This window comes from Astatotilapia calliptera, chromosome 7 (genome assembly GCF_964374335.1).
Source record: "Astatotilapia calliptera chromosome 7, fAstCal68.1, whole genome shotgun sequence".
NCBI classification, from domain to species: domain Eukaryota; kingdom Metazoa; phylum Chordata; class Actinopteri; order Cichliformes; family Cichlidae; genus Astatotilapia; species Astatotilapia calliptera.
This window is the reverse complement of record NC_137428.1, coordinates 62,215,658-62,231,884: the sequence shown is the minus strand read 5'-3', so window position 1 is coordinate 62,231,884 and position 16,227 is coordinate 62,215,658. Positions and strand designations below refer to the sequence as shown.

The 16,227-nt window shown below is 40.8% G+C and overlaps 1 protein-coding gene across 1 annotated transcript in view; it reads right to left on the bottom strand.

The window, feature by feature from the left end:
• Positions 1-14,719, bottom strand: part of itpr2 (inositol 1,4,5-trisphosphate receptor, type 2) — a 63,958-nt gene extending 49,239 nt beyond the window's left edge. Inside the window, exons 1-15 of the mRNA XM_026176344.2 lie at positions 14,374-14,719; positions 9,967-10,037; positions 9,619-9,734; positions 8,586-8,672; positions 7,397-7,555; positions 6,536-6,634; positions 6,304-6,387; positions 5,996-6,142; positions 5,076-5,171; positions 4,743-4,796; positions 1,629-1,780; positions 1,028-1,127; positions 788-948; positions 555-696; positions 242-400 (exon numbers count right to left, since the gene is read on the bottom strand). Of these exons, the coding sequence (XP_026032129.1) occupies positions 242-400; positions 555-696; positions 788-948; positions 1,028-1,127; positions 1,629-1,780; positions 4,743-4,796; positions 5,076-5,171; positions 5,996-6,142; positions 6,304-6,387; positions 6,536-6,634; positions 7,397-7,555; positions 8,586-8,672; positions 9,619-9,734; positions 9,967-10,037; positions 14,374-14,465 (1,719 nt within the window). The 5' untranslated portion in view covers positions 14,466-14,719. The remainder of the gene's footprint in view (positions 1-241; positions 401-554; positions 697-787; positions 949-1,027; positions 1,128-1,628; positions 1,781-4,742; positions 4,797-5,075; positions 5,172-5,995; positions 6,143-6,303; positions 6,388-6,535; positions 6,635-7,396; positions 7,556-8,585; positions 8,673-9,618; positions 9,735-9,966; positions 10,038-14,373) is intronic.
• Positions 14,720-16,227: the final 1,508 nt, after the last annotated feature.

Below are 16,227 nucleotides of genomic sequence, written 5' to 3'. Positions count from 1 at the left end.
CTACCTCACATCTTATTGACACTGTTAATGACCCTGATGACAACTCAATGAAAACTCAATATCAGCTTGTATGGAGGCCAGGGAACAACTTTCCTGGCCTGAAAAAAAAAATAAAATAAAATAAATCAACAAAGTGCCAGAGACTTTGTTGCTACATGATTTTATTATTTTATTATTTTCCCCGCACTGGTTAGCTGATCAAACCCAAAAACAGCAACTTATATACAGCATGACAACATACCTGGTTCTTGCGATAGTCCTGTTGGGAGTGGCGTAGGATCCTGTAGCACAGGCTGAACATATACTTGTAGTGAGCATAGCGCTGGTCTCCCAGTTCCTCCAACCTTAGCATTGGCCCGTCGCCACTATCTGTAAATGAAGCCTTCAGGATGCCAAATATCTAGACAAGCAAAAACCACAATGCACTGATAAAGAACGGAACACAAAATGTTTTTATTGTAATTTAGCTGTATCATTCGTTGCAGTAGACTTTTGCACCGGGGTCTTTTTTAATACTTAGTACCAATCAGCACCTGTGTTTACATATTCCTGACCTGGGCAAGGATGTTTTGTTCCCGCATGAGTTTCTGCCGCTCCCGGTTGGGCGTGGATGTGACCACAGACAGAACGTCCTCTCCGTTGTTGGGCACCACACACACAAAGTAAACCAGGTCCTCCAAAAGCTTAGTCACAAACCTGAAATATGCACGAATGAAATATTACATCAGAACATGAAGTACGCACATCATCTGGTGTTACGTGTGTCGCGGTGCTTGCTTTTCTATACCTCCTCTCATTTTGAGTAATACTGGCGTTGAAACACTTCTTCACAGTGGACTCCAAGACTTTGTTTGCATCATTAGCAAAGTCCAAGTCTCTGACCTCTGATAGGGGAACAGACACAATGGCGAACGCTTCTTTGTCCTCTTTAGTAGAACAGGTGCCAATCTATTGTGACAGCCAAAAAAATATGTTAAGTAATCTATCCAGGGTTAGTGCGAGTGTGTGAGTGTGGCCATATTCAGACCTTGAGCATAACTGGACGCTCCTCATCTGCATCAATGGGGACGTTGGTGCTGGTCACCCAGGTGTTGGTGCACAGGTGTCTAAGTCTTACATAGGAGTTTCTGAGGAAGGACAATTTATTCACAGCATGAATGTCAGTTAATTATTTATCTGCGGTAAAATAATTAAAAGTGATCCATCCAGTAAAGTCAATTAACCTACATCCATTCTTAAATTGTTATTTTTAGCAGCAGCAAGACTTTGGGATACTGAAAGTCACAAATTCCCATTACAAAGCTAAAATTTCTGTTTTTTAACAGCTATTCCAACTTTTACTCCAATGGTTTGTGATTGATTTTTTTTTTTACAATTTACAGACATTAACCTAGAATGTGTTCCACTTATTGTGAACTGGAATAACCTTTAATAACGCTGTTTTACTCCATCCCCCATGAGTCACTATAATTATTACTAACAACAAAATTTAAGTAATCTCAAGAAAAAGGGTCAGAAGTTAGAATTAGAAATGGAAGATTTTCTGACATGAGCTACTGTGAGCCTCCTGTGGAAGTTAAAGCTGTGACCTATTTTCTTTAGCGTTGCCTCGCGTGGGAATAACTGACCTGGGCACGAGACAGTCGGCACGCTGCAGAGTGGTGGCATCCAGCTCAAACAGAGATGAAATGTCATTCCCATGAGGAACAGAAACCAAGGTGAAAGCAATCCTTTCTGCTGCTTGATTCTTCTTCTTCGAGTACACAATATCGGTCTCATTCTGAAGCGTACACACGCACATACACACCCACAAAAACAAAGGAAGTAAACATTTGTGTGTGCAGTTTAAAAGCTTATATGGCACAGGCAAGTTACTCGTCAGTCAGAGTCTGTTTCAACTATCAGACTCAACACAGCACAGCAAGCGCAGAGTCGATGCTGGTTTAACTTGAGAAAAAAAAGAATCTCTCTGCAGAGCTCGGCTACGCAAATGGGTCAATTGAAGAAAGTCGTACAGAGTGCAACTCATTAATACACAGGTTAACGGGGTTATTGTGCAAATTATCCTCCTGAACCATTGCATCAAAATGCTTATTTTTGTTGCTCAAACGTCTAAAAGTCAAAAGAAAATTGACTGAAAAGTTTTAAACTTTTAGTGACTCAAATTGTTCAAGTTTTTTTGGTTTGCTTGTTTTTTGGGTTAATGCTAGTTCCAGCTACTCATGATTGCTTTTAAATACAGCATGTAATATTGCATACATACAGTGGAGTTGCACAGGAAAGAAAAACTGTTTTTTTATGACATTATACACAAAGTAATTAACAGGCTAACAGGCTCTGGATCGGACTGGTAACTCTCAAGTGTATTGAGTGACTTCATGTATGTAAATCACGATGTTCTCCAAAAGTTGATTCTGTTCATCTGGACGTAGCGTTTTGTGGGAGAAATGTTTAGTCACTCATCCAAGTGACTTCTTCAGTCTCAGCTGACTGCAGGTTTCCCCAAATCTTATAAACAGTACATTTGCACAATGACTGAAACCAGCCCACTGAAGGAACAATGGGCTGGGAGGTCAGTTCCTTAATCTGAAGAAGTCACTTGGATGAGTGACGAAACGTTTCTCCCACAAAACGCTACGTCCGGATGAACTGAATCAACTTTTGGAGATTTACCTACCTGGATGATTGAGCATGCATCAAATCACAATGTTATTTTTATCCTGCTTTCCTGCACTTTCCTATTTTTTCTACACTTCACTACCATTCAAAGTCATTATCTTTAACTACTACTTCTTTCAGTTGCTCCTTTTTTAGGGGTCGCCACAGTGGATCATTTGCCTCCATATCACAACATCTCTAGCATCCTCCTCTGTTACACCAACCCTTTGCATGTCTTGCTTCACTACATCCATGAACCTCCTCTTTTCCTCTTGCCTGGCAGCTCCATATTCATCTCAGCGTCACCTCTGTAACCAGACCCGCCCCTCCAAAATACTAATTTCTAATCCTCTTACTCCCGTTCATCACCAGAGGAAAAAATCTTAGCATTTTTAAGTCTACTACCTCATGCTCAGCCTCCTGTTTTTTTGTTAGTGTCACATCTCTAAGTCATACATCATAGCAGGTCTCACTATATGTTGAAAACCTTCCCTTTCACTATCCTTCTGTCACAAATCTCCCTGTACACTTATTTCCACCTTTTCACCCTCCTCCGCACCCTTTTCTTCACCTCTCTTGTTCGCTGTAATTTCAGGAATTTAAACTAATCCACCTTCACTACTTCCACTCCTCAAATCTTTATCATTCCCTTATCTCCCCCCATCTCATTCACACCCATGTGTTTCATTCCTCTTCTCGCCAGTGCATTCCTCCACCTGCTACATACTCCGACTGCAGCTCACGTCCTCTGCAAACATAGTTCACTGGGAACCTAAATTAAACGAAAACCTAAAGTGCGAGTGCAAAAAAGGTAGTCTGGTTTTGTGAAAATAGCGATGAGAAAAAACAAATCAATGACAGTAATTCAGATTATTTCAATTAAAAAAAATCTTCTTTTCTGTAGCTGCACTCAAAAAAACTTCGGATTACAAGATTAAACAGAAAGTTTGATTCAAGCGTTTCGTTGACTCTACAATTTTTCCACCCATGTAAAAACTTTTGATTGATCTGATAAACAGTTTAGCACTGAAGGCAGTAAAAAACTTTTTGTTGTTCTCCTCATGTGCAATCTAGCAAATCTACCAACATCCCAAGGCAATAATTCAAATTGTACTCGCATACCCAATGGAAAAAAGATCCAGTACATCCGGCTGCACAGTAAATATTCAGCCACGCTGAAATAAAATTGTAAGTATTGGCTCTGCACTGACATACCTAGTGTCAAGTTGTTGTGTTTTTCCATGCATACACCTAAATAAGACCTAATGTTGATTAATTGAGTACAAATTACACCGAAAACACAAAGAGCCGGGACTTCTCCGTGTGTTGTGTCAGACACTGCAGTACTTAGGCTCCTAAAGAGCGCAGATACTGCAGATAATGGTGAGGGTTAATTTCTCCCACTGTTCTCTGCATGTCAATGGGAAGCTCCCCGGAGCTGCCTCCATGCCTCAGCTTCTCCATCCTCCCACTCTCCTCCTCCCCTCCTCCACCTCCCCCTCCGCTCTGCTAGTGACTCACCCCACCAGCTTAGCACAGCCGAGTGGAGCAGAGCAGACAGCACGTCTGCCTCCCCTCCATCCCCTCTCGCAGGGCACCCCCACACACCCAGACGTTATGTAAGGAGCCCCCCGTGTGTCTGAAATTCAGCATGTGCATGAGAAAGTGTGCGAGACTGAGAGAGTTGGTGTGCATGCTCCTTGCATTGCCAGAATACAAATGTGCAAGCTCGCTAAGAGCTGAAAGAAATGTCTAGATATAGATTTGGAGTTTGGCAGAGTTTGTGTGTGTGCGAGAGAGAAAGAGAGAAAGGAGCTGGTGGTATTGCATAACCAAATAATGGGGAGACAGAGAAGTTTGAAGTTGCAACGCATTTACCTTAAAAACACAGTTTGAAGTTTCTCTCGTGTTAATTAACTCGTCTTATTTCAGTTGAATTTAGAAAAAAGAACAAGAATTAAACGTGCTCTAAAATTCATTAATACTGACAGTGCCTTAGTATTAAGAATATATAAGCAAAATTAAAGTAAGCCACAGTCTGATGTCAAGGGGGTGTGATAATACATGTAAATCAGCTTGTTTACCTGATTCACATCTCCTTTGGTCTCCACAGTTTTGGGTATGAATTCAGGGTTTACCTGCAGAGAGACGATGACCCGTCAGTGGCCTCAGATCTAGAAAGCTCTGATGACAGAGTCATTATCATCATCAACACCTAAAACAATCTATTCAACAGCAACGCACGGGTGATAGTGGGCATAACAATGGGAACACTGCCACCTACAGCACATCATCTAAAATCCTCTTCAGCTGTGCTCACTCAAAACTGAAAAGCAGGTGCACTCAGCTTGAACAATAAACACCATATGATTATTAATGTCAGCTGATTTTTAAAAGCAGGTAACATAAAAAAAAACCTCAGCTGCCAGGTAATTTCCAGTCGCCAGGTGTTTGAAGCGGAAGAGACTGTTCCACTGTCCAGCTCCGCTCCGACAGGGGTCATAGTGCACAACCTGACATAAGGACACAAAATAAGAAGCTTTAGTTGTTTTTTTTTTTATCAGAGATTAGCATGTTTTCAACAGTATCACTCCAAAGAATGTATTTCAGTGTCCAGCAGTTGAGAGGAGCTTTAATTATCTTGCTCACAGCTTGTATGTGAATTAGAGTACTGCACATATATTTAGACATATATCTGCACATTTAAAAAAAAAAAAAAAAAAAAAAGACAGCTGGTGTAAAAGCATTGAGATTAATTCGCTGAATGTAACACCGTGCGGTTACATGACCTGGAAGATTATGAACTAAAAGTCACACTGGCATAAATGCCTTGATTTTAAAGCTTTTGGTACGCCAACATCATTTTGCACCGCAGTATCAGAATGAGTCAGCGTCATCTCTTACACACTGGCAAGAACACAAGAATATTTTGTTTTCCGCAGACTGTTGCAACAACATGTCAGACACTGATACAGTAAGAGAAGTACATCCTGGCACAAACAGAGGGACAACAGGAACTTCAACTAACTGCAAGCTGATAAAGAGGAACATGCAGCACAACAGACGGGTTTATACAGAACTAAAGACGAGCACATGTCTTACATAAAGGGGAAATAATGTCATAAAGTCATGATTGAATGATCTTTTTTCATGGCAATTTTAATATCTGCTTATCCAAATTGTGCTGAGCACAGTTTACAAGTCAGGATTTTACTCTGTTAAAGCCGTGCCTGGCAGTTACTTAGAAGGAGAAACTGCCCCCTGAACGCCAAGTTACCCCGGGGCTGAATTTCCCAAACATACTACGGTCACATCTTCAGTCTGTTCTATGCTTTACCTCAATCTCCCACAGAGCCTTGGAGCTGGTAGCAGAGGTGGCAGACTGCCGCAGTGTGGTCCTGAGAAAAACGTACTGATGATCCTTGTACTCGTCACAGGTTAGAAACTTCTCCTGCTCAGCATGAAACAACCTCACAACGTCTCCCTGACAGAGGACAGCAAACAAAAACATGAGTGCTACATAGCAGAAAACTGCATGTTACACATTTTAAGACGCATATAATGAATGTGGTTCCATTAAAAATAATGGCTAACAAGAATATAAAGAAAGAGGGGAGGAGACGGGGGAGAAAAAAAAAAGCATACTCCTTTTAGGACATCGTCCCTGTAGTCACTAAACTTCATGAACAAGGTGACTTTCCAGCTGGTGTTGCAGTTAACAGCATTGACCTAGGGCATGCACACAAGTAGAAGACAATCGGATAAATAAGAGTCATCTGCCGAAATCACTATGATGATATAGTAATAATGTGACATCCTCCTTTTAATACCCAAGTGTGCCTCCTGATGAAAAACAATCCAAGTGCACTAGTCTCACCTCTTTGCAGCCAAGGTTATCCAAAAGCTCAATGTTACTGGCGTGAAGCGGCTGTCCGGCGTTCACTGGCATCAGCACCACTTTGTCTCCAACCACCACCTTGAAACCAATAGAACAGTCAAATTACAAAAAGAGACCCTGTTTTGTCAATTTCTTGCAGTTTTCCAATAGCTTAACAGGAAAGTAAGAATGCATCCATGCAAAGGGTTTTTCAAACATCCCCATTTTTTTTTCTGGTCAAGGGTGCAGCAGCAAAACAGGCTGGGCTTCACTTGAGAGAGTGGTCGAGCCGTTCACAGCAAACAGATTTATTCATACCATGGCCAGAGGATGTGAATGCAGCATTCAAAAGACACGAGGACTTAAAAGTGCACTTCCCTTTGCTTACTTAACACATGCTTTCTAGTTCATAAAATAGAAAGCTGTAACAGACTCTACACGGTCAACTGTTTCTCCTCTTAAGCATCCACACACAAGCACGCTGTGGTATCAGAAACAGGTGGCCTGTGCTGTTCTGGAGTATTTGACAATATTTCAGCAGTGGCAAACAGCAGATAAAAAGCAAACCAGCTGACTAGATTTTTAACCTCAACCTGACAGTCTACGTGCATTCGAAATGGTGTTGCATCCATGCTTTTCCACAGTATTTTGTGTCAGACCTAACACATGTACACACATCATGCACAATCAGAAGCAATACCTTTAACCATAGGATGCTAAAGCCAAAGGAGAAGGACAAAATCAGAAATGTTACTTGAACAGGACAAACAATGAACTGACAGTCTAGACAGAGGGAATGTCAAGTTTTTGTACAGTACTTCATGTCTACAAAGAGCTGATGCCAAGGAGACAGAAACCTACATTGTCTCCTTCGCTGCGGAGCTTCCAGAAGGGCTGAATATAGAACCAGGAGCCCTCATTTCCAGCCGGGTCCAAAGAAACCCGCATGGCATTCTTCTCAAGCAAAGCAGGGAGTCGCTTATTCACCGTCAGGTACTTATTACTCTTTATGTGCAGGAGCTGAGACAGAAAAATTAGGCAGTTTAGACACTGGGAGAGCAGTGGAGGAGGATGTATTCAGACCATTTATCTATCATTGTTGGGGGGGGGGAATGAGTGTGAAGAAAAAAGTCCTGCTTTGAAAATGTTCCCAAGTAAACGTAGGCAGGGATATGCAGTGAAATGGTCTCAAGGTTTGCATCATAGTTACACAGAGAAAATGCTTCTTATGTTCAACCAGCAGGTGACTAAAACAACATAAACACAACGTAAAAAATGTATGTAAAAATTATTCATATGATTCAGAAGAAAGAAAAACCCAGAAAATGCTAAAACCATGAAATATTTAACATTTTTGCTCAACAAATCTAAGTTATAATCTGAATAATCATCTGGCAAAATGTGTATACTGCAGGTGCAATTTCTGATGATGCTTCAGAGAACAGTGCTGCTTTAGGTCTGCCATCTCGTCTTTTTGTCCTCCACCCTGCACACCACGCTGATATTAGATTCAACTAAAGAAAAGTGGACAAATGATGTGTTTTTGAGAGCCTGCAAGTAACAAGGTGCCTTCATAGGTCTGTGTGTGTTAACAATAAGCAAAAACATTCCTCTGAAAATGCTCAGGTACAAGGACTGGACTGAATGAGCCATCCGCTCATTTGTAGGATACACGAGCTACTCCACTATGTTATTTAATTTGACTTCATTTGGAGACATTTCCTGAATTCACTGAACAAACGAGGTTCTAAATTAGCCCGTGCTTTGAGTCAATACAGACAAATTGCTTATCCATAAGGCGAGTTAACTAAGGTAAGGGAACAATGGCCGGTACCTTTCACAACAGCAGTTAAATGTGTGGTTTCCCAATCCAACCATGCAGGCAAGAGTTCAGCAATGAGTGAAATCAAATACCAGCATTGTTTTTTAGAAACCTGCCTGAGGTGTCAGGGGTTAGATGACAGTAACAGAAGCTGGGTAAACAATAAAACAAAAGGTAGGCTCAGCACACAACAGAGTGTAACACCATAGTTTAAGAGATTATCTCTACCTGGATAACACTGCTGTACTTGACAACTTCTCCAAGAAGTTTCTTGTTCTCTGAATCGTTCTGCTTCTGCTCCAGTTCTGCTGCATGCTGCGTAACGAAGCAGACGATTGTTAAAAAGGTATTACATACACATCCTTCCTCATTCCACATTTTGTTTACAAACGGAAAGGTTGTCCACACAAGATCAACGACCAACCCTACGCTACCATTTTTTAAAAAATATGCTGGATGGTCATAATAAACTGAAGTATGCTCTCTTAACCTCTCTGCTCTGCTTCGTGTGTCACTGGTCAAGCAGAGGAGCAACGGAAAGAAAATAGTTCAACTGACAGCAAAACACAGTAGAGGCTCTCACGCTGAGGTCTAAAGAAAAATTGTATTTTACAGTTAAATTAGCAAAGTGATGTTAAACTCAATAATGATGTTGGCTTACTCATAACACATTGCGTCTTATCCTCACGTTGACAAATAAAGCTTAATAATTTAACACTCGGAGTCCAGATATCTGTACTAGATGGAAAAACTGGATTGGTGCATCCCTGATTTAAACTGTAATTAGGCATAAATTCATGCATAATTGCTTCCCGATTGTCATTTGAGCTCATGTGCCCAACGGCGGTTCAGAGTACCCGGTCTTCTCGGCGTCCCTGGTTTGAGTTCTTGAAAGTACCCCTGCTGAGGGACTTCATTGCTTACATGGGCAACAACAGTGTGACCTAGAGGGCTGTGACTGGGAGGGGCGGCCTGTCCACTATAAACCCAATTAGTGTTTTCTGCTACAAACAGTCTGTCCACAGCAAACTCCATGTTCAAGAACAACAGGGTTTATAAGCGCACTTGGTACAAGGACATCCTAGGTCACACTCTGGTCAGGTTTTGTAATCATATCATTACATCTGTGGCCATGTTTCTTCTGTCTGTTCTCTGCTAATAGCCCCATTACAAGCAGAAAGAAAACAACTGCATACAAGTTAAAAAGTTCTGTAGAACTTTTAAGGCTTTGAAATGCTCATAAAATTAAAAATCCTCATACCTGTAACTTTTTAAAGAGTTCTCCTTGTGTGTTGTTTCCTTGTTTCCCTTGTTTTGCCTTCCAGAACTGTTTCTGGGCCGAGTATCTGTTCATGGGACATACCTTGAAGAGGCAATCTGCAGAAGAGAAAAAAAGAAAAAGCAGTGAGGCTCACAGGACTCACCTGAGCCAGATAAAATGACACTCTAGCGTCTACATGTAGAGCTTGAAGCCTTGAAGTCATTTCAACACATCAAAGCTTATTTGTAACCCATAATGCAGTCTCAGAAAAGTCCAAGTTCACGTGTGTGCCCGCCCATGTGTGTGTGTATGACCAGAAACCAGTGTGACCAGTAAAATCCTACACACCTCTGAACTTTTTGGGTGGGTTGTTCAGGTCTCCAGCTTCAGGCTGGACAACACACCTATCATCGACAAGCCTGCAGAGAAGGACAAACATGAAATTGCATCAACATGATTACTATAGGTGTGTTATTACGGACTTAAACTCCTTTGAGAGCATTTTAATAAGCAGTAAACCACTCTATTATTGTGAGTGTGATATACTATAAGGTATATCACACTCACATGCAAATACATAAGGCAGAATCTCAAACTACAAATAATACCATGATTCGAATAGACAGTTTATAGCACTCCATGGGAAGAAAAGCTTTACTGTCTCTCTTCTCCATCACATCCATTTAATCCAAGGCAGTCCCATTATCTGGATGTGTTTCTGGGTGGGGTTCATCCACGTTGGCAGTGCTTTGATCTCTGCTTTCCTGACCAACATAGGTAATGTGGTGTTGTGCTGAGATAAAAGAACTAGAATAAACTGACGTCAAAGTTTCTATGACTTTTACATGGGTCCGATTAAAACTGTAAAATAAATAGTGTCAGGATAATTTAAAATAAAGCTGTGAGACTGCACATTGAATTGGTCACGGAAGATCAGGCCTCTCTGTGAAGTCTTTTGTAGCTCATAAAGTGCACACTGAGCCACCTCCACCTGGGGAAACCATGTGGTTTCTGTTCAGAGTGGATGAGGGGGCTTTCAATAGGTGTCATCCAGTTAACTGTCTTGTTCCCCCATATCCTCGCCTTTTATTTGCCACACACTAGACACGTTTCACTGAAAGGGTTAAGGGACACAGCAGGTCAGCAAAACTCGCCTTTCTGACACATCTGACGAGCACAGAGTTAAAGCTATGAAGTTGATGATGGCTGATAACTAAGGAAACAGAACCCAGTTCAGATTGAAAAAAAAGTATTAAGGAAAGAACAATTATAAGAATGCACATTCATCAACAGCCATTTAAAGTTATCTGATGCCATGAAGTGTATTCATTATGTACTATGGTGTCCTAAACTGGTTTAAATTGGTCCAGAAGCAGATCTTTGGCAGGCAAAAGCAGTGATCCCTTTTATTAAAAGTGTCCTTCTGCACACATCGTCTTTAAACTGCAAAATTTGGGCAACCTTTGTTAGCAGCCAGCACAGAGAGAGCTGAGGCTGAAGGTGCTTGTAAAAACCTTAATGGCTAAGAGCCCATTATTGAATCGGTGGGAAAAAAGCAAGCAGCGACAGAAAAAGAGCATCATTAAATAATGAAGGCTTATAACATTTCAGTGATTGTGGAGTTACAGGTTTTTCTTTTATGACTAAAATGCAACTTTAAGTTCCAGCTGTGAATTTCTTTGCCTCTTGTTGTGTACATAAGGAAGAAGACTCTGATATTTGATCTTACCAAACTACTGAACTAGTTATTTTATCTAAATCCGTATCCTGCCCATTGTTTGTTTTTATATATAGTGCCTTAAAACTATAAAGTGAAATTCCATTTCTTGCTGGGCAAAGGCACCAGAACATTCTGCAGAAGCAAAACTGAGACATGTGGAGAAAAAGGCCCTTTTGAGGCAAGAAGAATTCATGTAAAGTAAGCCTGTAAGGGAAATTATCACACTACCAAAGATGGTTTTTTTGCAGTATTTGTAGCATGCATACAGCTTTCACTTTCCCCGAAGAGAAATGCTAGCATTTTTTCTGCAGGCAATGACACCAGCTAATGAATTTCTAAAGACTCCATAATCATCCCATTCCATTTATCTCCTCTGCACCACATTTTGAGTTGCACAAGTGCATCCATTCATTCCGTCCGGTGGGGAGAAACATAATGCAATGCACAATTCCTCCAATTCATACAAAGCTGGCAGCTTTGCTAAAGAGAGCTGAGCCATTTCCCTTTTTAAGTCACGGCAGTCAATCAGTCAATCTACAGGCTGTGTATTGCTTCCTTCAACACTGTATCAAAGTTACATCTAAATGAGAAACAATAGAGCCCAACAGGAAGAATTATCACAAGGCTAACTGGCTAAAGAGAAGGGCTCTCTGGGAAAGCTCATAAATAAGGAGGGCCGCAGAGAGCTGGGCGTTAGTACAAACAGAAAGACTCTGACAGTGCCTGACACTCTGTAACCAAGTTAAACATGAACCAAAGATAAATCTAGCAGGCTGGACACAGGGGAGCTAATTATAGCTATTGCCTGTGTTTAGTCGACTGAGAAAATAACACAGACAAAAAAACGAAATAGAGAGCATGTAATGCAAAGCAGCAAGTCTATGTAACTGCTGTTAAATGTTTTAAAGAACAGCGACGGGCAACAGAACAATGACTCATCTGCAAGAAAAGTGGATGCATGTGAACAATTTCAACACGAATGCATGTTTCAACTTGCTGATACCACGGTACTCTAAATGAGTCACACACATACTGATTAAACAGACTCTTCCAATGAATTCACTTTTGGCAAAAAGGTATGAATGTGAAAATGTTTGGGTTTTTTGGTGTTGCATCTATGCATCAGTTTCTACTGTTAGTTGCAACAAACTGGACTGATTGTTACGACACATTAAAATATGGGAAATCTGCCAGTTAAACTGCAAGACTTAAAAGGTCAGGTTGGTGATGTCACTTGGAGGTTAGCCAGCTTTTGAGAGTTTGCAATGACAGGTGTGGAACTAACAGATTTGATGTTATTTTATGCAAACATGGACACGGTTGGGTAGATCAGGTTTAATTGCATTGACAGGGGTTGCAGCTCTGGGAGGATCTTGAAGGCTCTTTGCTTTACTTGCTGCTTCTCTTTGGGCCTGAGTGAGCTCTGGCACAGCAGCGTCCTTGATAAAATTCTCAGGGCACCAGTCAAACTACGTGAGCTATTGAAAGCACCTTGGTGGTTCAGCTACCCAATTTCGCTGTGCAAGAAACTGCACAATGACAATATAAAGCTCTAAGTCTCTAAGTCTCTAAGAAAGGCTGATAAGAATTTAATTATTTTCCCTTTGCAACAATAGCAGGCGTGAACAATCGTTGCTGTGCACTTTTGCTTTTTTGAAACTTACAGCCTCTGTGTACCATGTAGGGTGCCGTCACTTCGATTTGCATTACCACACGCCTTAACAGTTAGCAGCTTAGTTCACACCAGCAGATAAGTCAGGAAACAGCATTGCATTCAAGGGTTACACACAGTTCGGCTTCTATTTGCTCCAAAACTCTACAGATTATTTGAGCATCTGATGTGAGGTACCTGTTGGCAGGAATGACTTAAAGCAGGACAAAGGAGAGAGAAGAAGAGTTGGGGAAAAGGAGAGAACATGGGTGGGGCAGAGCCATTCCTCAGGGCCAATCAGTGTTTCCACACTCGTTCAGCAGGCTCAGAGGCCAGAGTGTAACCCGGAACCACCGAGGCATTTCACCTTGCACTGAAGCTCTCAGCTCATGAGGGGCGACAACCAAACAAACTGTGTGTGCAGCTTCTTCTTTTTCTGCACTGCTTTCCAAAGAAAAGCTGTTTTATTTTCACCAAGTAAAACTGATAAGTAATCTACTGAGTGCAAGTGCTACAACATAGGAAGGAGTCAAAACCAATGGTTTCCTCATTTTAAAAAAATTATCCTGAATATCATTATAATGACACAATAAACACCAATAAATTAACAATAAATGACAAGAGCAAACGGGAATCAGTGAAAAGGTTTTAAATATCTAATATGACTTTAGAACGTTTTTCTTCTTTTTAGCCCCCACATTCACCTTGCACCCTCTCATGTTTATCTTGCAATCCACCAGATTCGTTTTCAATCTGTACATGGACTGCAAAGAGATGACTTCAAAGCATGTGCAACATATAGAGCACACTCATTCCTTCACCTAAACAGGAAGAGTCTAGTCCTTTATTTAAGTGAACACTATAAATATTTGAACATCATCCAAATAAGAGGTAGCCTAGAGCTTCACTCGGTGTCAATTTATTTTGTTAGACGTGGTCTATTTAACAGGAGGAGTGGCATTCAGGGTCATTGGACATTTCTTATCTTAACGTCAAATGAATGAACAACTACTCTTCCCTCAATCTGGTCACCCTGACACCTCCTCGTGCCTCTCTCTGGGCCCCTGAACCATATGTTGGTGACCACAGTAACAAGAATCCGCTCGCAGCCTCTCGCGAAGCGTACCTGGGCAACACGCTGGTTTGCATTCCTGTTAGATTTGCGTAAACGTGAAGAATTTCCTGAGAAGGAGCAGTTTACGCGCCGATGGGCCTTGACCGCAGGTCGCACTTTAGGTTTTCACTTGTTGGATTTGCATAAAACATACATTTGAAGAAGTTCATGCCTGATGTAAAGTGAAAGCAGTTTTTAAGCGTGCATACGGGAGGGTTAAGCCATGGACTCTTGAGTGATTAGAAATTGAGATAGAAAGGAGGAACGTACCCCAAAGTACTGATGAAGCCATTCACCGAGCCTTCCGCGTACAGAGACACAATGTCTCCAATGTGAAGAAAACTGGATCTGTGCTCTGGCATTTTCACCGAAGATATGTTTCACACTCGTTCTTGCTTTTCCATTTATGAACAAATCCACACGTTACAGCGCCTCCAGTTTGGCATCAGCCATCAGATTCGCCGTCATTCTTCCAGATCTGCCGCTCGGCAAAGTCGATCGAGTAAGGTGAAAGCGCAAGAGGAAAAACAAGCAGGCGAGTTTGAGAAAAGCGCTGTGTTTTTGCACTTAATCAACTTCTTCCTGTATGTCAGAGAGACCCGCAGTCTTCACATCCACTCTTCGGGGGGAGGAGACTGCCGCTGTCACGGCTGTGAGCAAATTCCGTTCAATGACAAGTTTTTTGGTTTTTGCTCAGAGCAGGCGCACTGAAAACACAAGTCATTAAATGGCGTTTTACAAGGAAATGCAATTGCATAAGTGTGCGGAAAGACACCCGTAAACATGTATCATAACAGACACGGGGGAAAGTAATTCAAATATATTAAAATTATAAACTGGGCACAAGCCATGAGTATGTTTGTGCAGCTGGACAAAGATCCCACATTAGAAATCACAAACTATCAGACTGTCGGATCTACCCGTCATCTCTGTTATCTTGATCAAAACTATTCATTTCCGTGTAAATATTCATATTGGTCTCAACACAGTGCAAACTTCTGACTGCTCAGCACTGTAATGGACAAACATGGTACTGCACTCTTTTGTAACCTATACAATTTTTGTGTGATTTCACAAAACTTCACAGTTTGACTCATTTGTGTTGAAGTATCTGCTCCTTCACTCATAAAGACTCGCATCTTCAGCAGCTTCTTGTTTTTACACATTTTTTTTTTCAAATGAGCTTATAAAAGCCAAACGACAATGTCCTTTATTGTCATTGTACATGTACAACAAAATTGTGGTTACGTATAACTTTTGGTGATGGTAATAACACAAAAAAAACAACTAAAAGCAGCAAAAACTGCATTTATAAAACGAGTGGGGGAGTAGAAATTACGACCCAGCTACTCCAAAAAATGCTACTGTGAGCTATTTTTTTTCTATCGAGCTACACTGGTATCAGTCAGCAGAAAAACCATCCAGAGTGACAGATGGTAAAAAAAATTATAATAATAGTTTATCCTAATTGAGCTTTTATGTTCACTAAAACAGAAGAAAGGAAAAAAAGCTCTGCAGATATTTTGAGAACCTGGTATGAAACTTGCTCATTTGTTTCTTCCTTGTGACTGCGAGCTTCACAAGGTCAGAGCCATCTAAAAGATCACATTCAGAAGATTTCAGACATTTCTGCAGCTGTTCTCTCTAAAACAACCCAACTGTCACTAAACTGATTTAGATGGATCAGCTGCACTGTAGATGAGAGAAGATATAGGCATGGAATTATGGGGTAAAGTACACCTTTAAAGCAGTTGTTCCCAAATTTAAAAAAAATAATAAAAACTTTCTGGCTTGTGTCTTTTTACTTGTTAGCAGTTCCATTGATTAGATGTTTCTCCTCCAAACTTTGAGGATAAAAATGTAAAATTACAAAATATTTAACCAAAAAAAGACATATATTTTAAAGAATCATATAAACTTGTGCTTGTTGTTCCTTTTTGTTCACCCTTTCTTATGCCATAACTATTTACATTTGGTTAAGAACCACTGAACTAAACCACCATGGTGCTGTTAAAACATAGTTATGTATCAGTACTAATAACGTAATAACATACACAATTATGTCATTCACAACTCAAAAAGGATACATTACACTCGATCCATCCAGCTGTCCTAGAGTTAGAG